We start from the raw sequence: 6,082 nt of genomic DNA, 5'->3' as shown, positions 1-6,082 counted from the left end.
CCCCAAAACCAGAACAGAACCAGAAACCCAGTCACTACAGGGCCACGAACTATGAACCCACAACCCGGTCTCTAGGCCCGCAACGCTTCATTGTCTGGAGAAGGGCGAGTGCGGCGTGAACGCGGCCGACCTCAGGACGACCTCAGGATGACCTATGAAGTCCGCGGGGTGAGTAGAAGTGCTTGAAATCGTGCAAATAAAAATCTTGGATCACGTATATTTGTCTGAACGTGCGCAGGTGAGCCCGGGTCTGTCCAGCTGCACAGGTGAGCCCGGGTCCGTCTGCGCAGGTGAGCCCGGGTCCGTCTGCGCAGGTGAGCCCAGGTCCGTCTGTGTCGTTCCAAAAGCTTTTTCCGTATAGGAGAAGGGCGTGCGTGCATATTCACGGCGCTCTGTCTGCTTGAAGTGTCATGGAGATTAGTTCCGTTGCATCATGCTGGGGGTATTCCACTTGTATGTCTATGGCAGAATGTTCAGCAGTTACCATGGTGATATAATACATACATTAGCAACACTGCGTCAACACACAGGTTTTAAAATGAAGAAAAAAAACAGAATGGATTTAATGGACACAATCTGAGCGTCTGTGGTTCTGTTCAGGAGTTTTATTTTCAACGAGGTGAGACTCACTGAAAAACTGTTGGCTAATGCTAATGCTAGCCTGTGACTGTAATGTTATTTGAGACGGTCTTTAACAGCACAAACCATCTCACCTGTTGGAGTTCAGCTAAGTCAATTCTTTATGGTCAAATTGTGTTAAATTAAAACTCAGATTAAAGTGTAAAAAGCCTCAGACGGAGCAGTGCCTACAGTTAGCATCACGCCCCTGGAGAATGTTGATGACGTCAGCCGTATCAGTAACAAAGACGGCGGCGTTAGTCAATCCAAATGTCCGATTAGAATAAACTACTTCTGCTTTTCATCATTAACACTTTGTTCATAAATATGATCAGTGCTGAAGCCTTTAGTCAAAAAATACGTTTAAAAATATCAAAAGAAATGTCAGATGCCCTCCCTCCTCCTGTATCCCTGTGTCAGATGCCCTCCCTCCTCCTGTGTCAGATGCCCTCCCTCCTCCTGTATCTTTGTGTGTCAGATGCCCTCCCTCCTCCTGTATCCCTGTGTCAGATGCCCTCCCTCCTCACATCTCTCTCTGTGGCTCATGGGAGACACTATGCGCTCTCAAAAATCCAAGATGGAGGACAGGGGCATGTCTCACCTCATCTCCAGTTTGGACGAATTAAACTTGAACCCAATAAACGCCCAACACAACGCCAACCTGAACAAGAGCCTGGGGCCCGAGAGGATCATGGAGGTAAGAGACAGGACTATAATCTGGATCAACACGACACAATTACACCACATACATTAATTAAACACTGCTCTCTGACAGTTTGAGTAAATATATTAGAGCGCAGCAGAAATAAGGAGATTCTCTGTCTCCAGTGAAAGGTGCTGCTAAAGGCCCACGATCTTCACTGTCTCTGAACCAGCTCTTTATTTAAACGCTCATGTCCGTTCTATTGTCTCACTCTGGTTCTGTTGTTTTCCACAGAGCGACATGGAGAGTGCAGTGACACAGGGAGACAAACTGAGGGCGCTAAAGAGCAGGCGGCCTCCTCGTCCGGCCACCACAGGAGCGCTCAGGTAACTGTCTCACTGTTATTCAACACACGTGACCCCTGTGCGACCCCTGTGTGACCCCTGTGCGACCCCTGTGCGACCCCTGTGCGACCCCTGTGCGACCCCTCACTCCACTTTACTGATATTTTCCCCTCTGTGGATTTATTGGCTCTTCCTCTGTCCCAAAAACGAGTTCTTCATTTTGAGTATTTGCTGATACTGATACCAGACATTATTTTTACAGGAGTTCTTTTACAGCGGCAAAACCAGTTCATTATTTTAATATTTATTATGTAATGTGATTATTCTGTTCGTTTTTTATGATATAATTTACATAGAATTTCATCAGAGTAAAGTCGACACTTTCACTTATTTGAGGGGCTGTTTTAAATTTGGACCAAAACTGTTTTAGTTTAGGTATAATTTCAATATAATTTAGAGGAATACCTTTGTGCTAACTGCTAATTGTTCTGGTTTGCTAACACTTTACCTGCCTGATTCGTTCTGGTTTGCTAACACTTTACCTGCCTGATTCGTTCTGCTTTGCTAACACTTTACCTGCCTGATTCGTTCTGGGTTTCTTTTTAACTCTTCGTGGTGTTGGTAAAAACATAACCCAGTGGTGCTTCTGGTTTCAACGTTTCACTCTGACCTGAAGCTGCTGCTGAGACGAGGAACGCAGGAACATTTAACGCAGGAACATGCTGACACAGGAACATTCTGTTCATTTCCTCGTGTTCCTGTGTCAGGTGCAGACAGAGACTCTTCTGCTGAGATGTGCACGAGCTCCAGACGAAACATTAGAGATGAACAGATTTATCAGTTATATATATATATAACTGTACATATATATACATACACATACATATATATACATATATTTTTGTTATATTTTTTCTTAACTCTCCTGCCAAGGCTCATATTTGGTTTGGACTCAGTCTTTTAACTCTTAAATGCACCAGGGGCATTTCACACGGTGATTCCACAGCTCGATTATGAGTTAGTCATAAAAACTGTGGACGTTTAAAAAAATAATTTCTCTTGAGATTATTTTCCTTATTATAGTTTAATTGTGCAGAGCTGTAAATGTATAGATAATATTTATGTTGATATTCATTTCAAATCATGAAAAGGATCAAAATCTGCCTCACATTTCGACCTGGAAATATCGGCAGATCAGCCGTCCGATTCTCTGGAAAGATCCATGAGATCGTCTGATCATGAGAGAGTTCAACCTGTGACATAAAACCTTTTATTAAATGGGTTTATTTTATTTTGAAAATTGAAAATAGAGAAATGAATGATTGTAAATTAGTGTGTTTTTATTTGTATATATTTTTTTTACTGTTAAATATTGATAAAAGAACCATAAAGAACCATAAAGAACCATAAAGAATCATAAAGAACCATAAAGAATCATAAAGAACCATAAAGACCAGATAATTAAACCCTGAATGAGCCCCACCCCCGGTGTCGTGGTTTAGGGTCCATCCTCCTGCAGCGAGTGTCTCACGGTAAAACAAACCGGGACAATATTTGTGGGAATCACAAAGTCCCTCACGGCTCCGCGAGACTCGTGAGAATCGATACATCGTCCGTGGTTTTGTGATTACGTAACAGAAGAGCGCTGCTGCCCTCTGGTGTTCATCTTGTTTTTCTGTGTTCAAAGTTTTATTGTGAAAGTCTGACTCTTCCTCTCTCTGTTGCAGTCTCTTCAGTCTGAGTTCATCCAGTACTAAAGACATGGCCTGAACTCCATTTCCCAGAGTCCCTTGCTGCTGCTTGGCCCCTCCCCCTCCCGCGCCGGACTGATGAAGTGCACATACGACTCCAGAGATTTATTTAGATAAACAGATTTTTTATTTTGTGACAGAGAATGATGTATTTTTGTTTTAGAGTTTTATTTTTTAAGAACTGAAGGATCGGACGCAGTATTCTTCATCCTGATTGGTGGATTTAAACTTCGTTGGATGGATTTTAAAGGGACGGTTGTATCTCCAAACTCAGGGGACGTGAATGAAACGCCTTTTGTGTCTTAACGATGTTTTAAATGTTCAGAAATAAGCTTCTATATTTTTAGTTTAGTCTCTGAATCACTGTCGAAACTTTAAGCTTGGTATTATTTTTATATTGATACTTTGCAGCTGATGCCGTCGACATTTACTGGGGTTGTGACGCTAACTGGAGGCACTGCTCCGTCTGAAGATCTGTTAGACTTTAATCTTTGTTTTAACACAATCTCCCCTTAAACAAGTGACTTTGTTTGAACTACAAAAAGTTTTATTCTGAAGGAGCCGAATGTTTCAGTTTAACAGACGCAGAAACTCACCAATAAACTGCACATCTGCTCAGTTTGTCTCGTCCACGTTTGCATTTTTCACAGAAGTTGTGAGTTTTCCTGTGGGTCTTGGAGAGCGTTTTCCAGACTCTGGAGTTTGCATGTTCTGCCTGTGTCTGGGGGGATGGGTCAAACGCAGGTGTGACCCACAGACGCTGCAGACTGTGAGCACAAACCTCACTGTGGAGCTGGAGCTGTTCAGAATCTCACAGTTCAGTCCAAAGTCGCCGTCTGTGAGCGTCTGATACGATTGTTCAGCCTCTGCAGAGAAACAAACACAACCACAAACCTAATCACTACAGGGAAAAGGCTGCGCTCGCTCCTGATAAATGCTCCCAGAGCGTACGAGACGTTAGATCCTCATTTCACTAAACTGGAGCTGGAGAATTTACAAATAAATGTGGCTTAGTTCTTCTTCTTTTGTCTGTTTTGGTGAAGTTAGTTTCACTTCCTGGTTGGACACAGCTGTTGCCGAGCAACCACAAGGTAAACAAGGCCCTAAACTTCTCTAAAGTTCACAGTGTATGTCCGACTTTAAAGTGGGGTTTACTGAAGGGTCTGCCACCTGCTCGTCTCCATGGAGATGTTATTGCGGTGCCTGAAATGCTCCAGTGTAGGGCATTAAACGGGTCATTTTATTATTACGTCGCGTTTTGTTTGTGATACAACTGTCCCCGAACAACAGGCGATGAGTTTAATCACGCCCTGTGGAACATTTCAGGCGAAGAAGTAACATCTCCGTGGAGACGAGCAGGTGGCAACCCGTTCACTAGAAAAGTTCCGTAGTGCACCTTTAAGTTAGAGGAAATGCCAAAGTGAAAGGACTGAACAGCGGTTTAAAGTGAGACGAGTTCTGACGATTCTCTCATTTTAAAACCTGTGGGAAATAAAAGTTATAGTTTTACACGAAATCCAGAAGCAGATTGTGAAGAAAAACATTTCTGAGCAGATTGTGTTTACTTCTATATCCCATCATGCACCACGGGTCACTTCTTCTACAGGAGAAACAAGGTATATTTTCTTAAAGTTTTGTGATATTCGCTACGATTGGGAAGAAATCACCTATGACCTTCTATTTTCCTATTGATATTCAAAGGAAAACATTCATTCCTTCAATTAAATAATAAATAATAAAAATAAAAGTGTCATTATTTTGGCGTCCGTTTTACACGCTTATGTCATGAGTCTACAGTCGTCACGGAGGAGCACCCTTCATCGGCCGGGTACTGCACAGGGTACTTCAAACAGTACTTCAAACAGTACTTCAAAGTGTGCAGCTGTCAAAATGGGACATGGCCAAAGCGCTTCACAATAAGAAGAAACACTGCGCCTTAAAACACTTCACCGACTAACAACGTTTTGAGTTGGTTTTGGAGCTTCACCAGACTCCAGTGAAGGAGGAGAGCAGGAGGTCGCTCCAGAGTCTACGAGGAGCCGCCTCTGGTCCAAAAAAACGAGTGTGAGGAGCCGTCAGCAGGTTCTGATCCACAGACGTGAAAGAGCGAGAGGATCCTCTAAACACGATTTCAACAACACAGAAGTGAGTTCTTCTATTTGTATTTGTCAGGTGATAATCTCTGTGACATTAGACGAGTTCTGGCCTGGTGAACGACACGGTTTCCAGGTAACAGTCGTGGGATTCTCTAATGTGACGTCACGATCTCCGAACAGGAAGTGAAATTTAAACCTAAAAATGTACTAAAAATCACACTTTTGTTTTTTCCAGTTTAAAGTCTTAAATGATGTTCAGAGTGTCTTAGTCAAATGAGTTTAAGCTGTTTGAGGACCTTTGAGGACCTTTGAGGACCTTTGAGGACCTTTGAGGAGCATTTGGAGCTTTGAGGACCTTTGAGGAACTTTAGGGCCTTTGAGGACTTTTGAGGAGCTTTAGGACCTTTGAGGAGCTTTGAGGAGCTTTAGGACTTTTGAGGACCTGTGAGGACCTGTGAGGACCTTTGAGGAGCTTTAGGAGCTTTAGGACCTTTGAGGAGCTTTGAGGAGCTTTAGGACTTTTGAGGACCTGTGAGGACCTGTGAGGACCTTTGAGGAGCTTTAGGAGCTTTAGGACCTTTGAGGACTTTTGAGGACATTTGAGGAGCTTTAGGACCTTTGAGGAGCTTT

The 6,082-nt window shown here is 43.1% G+C and overlaps 2 protein-coding genes across 2 annotated transcripts in view; one reads left to right on the top strand and one right to left on the bottom strand.

Moving 5' to 3' along the window:
* The window catches only part of LOC117370340 (transcription factor JunD), a 176,831-nt gene that overhangs the window by 96,828 nt on the left and 73,921 nt on the right, over positions 1-6,082 (bottom strand). The gene's annotated exons all lie outside the window — the stretch shown is intronic.
* On the top strand, positions 1,063-1,846 carry LOC129456183 (dual specificity protein phosphatase CDC14AB-like). Its single transcript, XM_055221220.1, has 2 exons — positions 1,063-1,315; positions 1,556-1,846. The coding sequence occupies exons 1-2, from the start codon at positions 1,097-1,099 to the stop codon at positions 1,649-1,651; spliced, it is 315 nt and encodes a 104-aa protein (XP_055077195.1). The 5' UTR covers positions 1,063-1,096; the 3' UTR covers positions 1,652-1,846.

Source organism: Periophthalmus magnuspinnatus, chromosome 4, assembly GCF_009829125.3.
Source record: "Periophthalmus magnuspinnatus isolate fPerMag1 chromosome 4, fPerMag1.2.pri, whole genome shotgun sequence".
NCBI lineage: Eukaryota > Metazoa > Chordata > Actinopteri > Gobiiformes > Gobiidae > Periophthalmus > Periophthalmus magnuspinnatus.
Note: the sequence above shows the minus strand (reverse complement) of the source record. Positions and strands in the feature narration are given on the sequence as shown.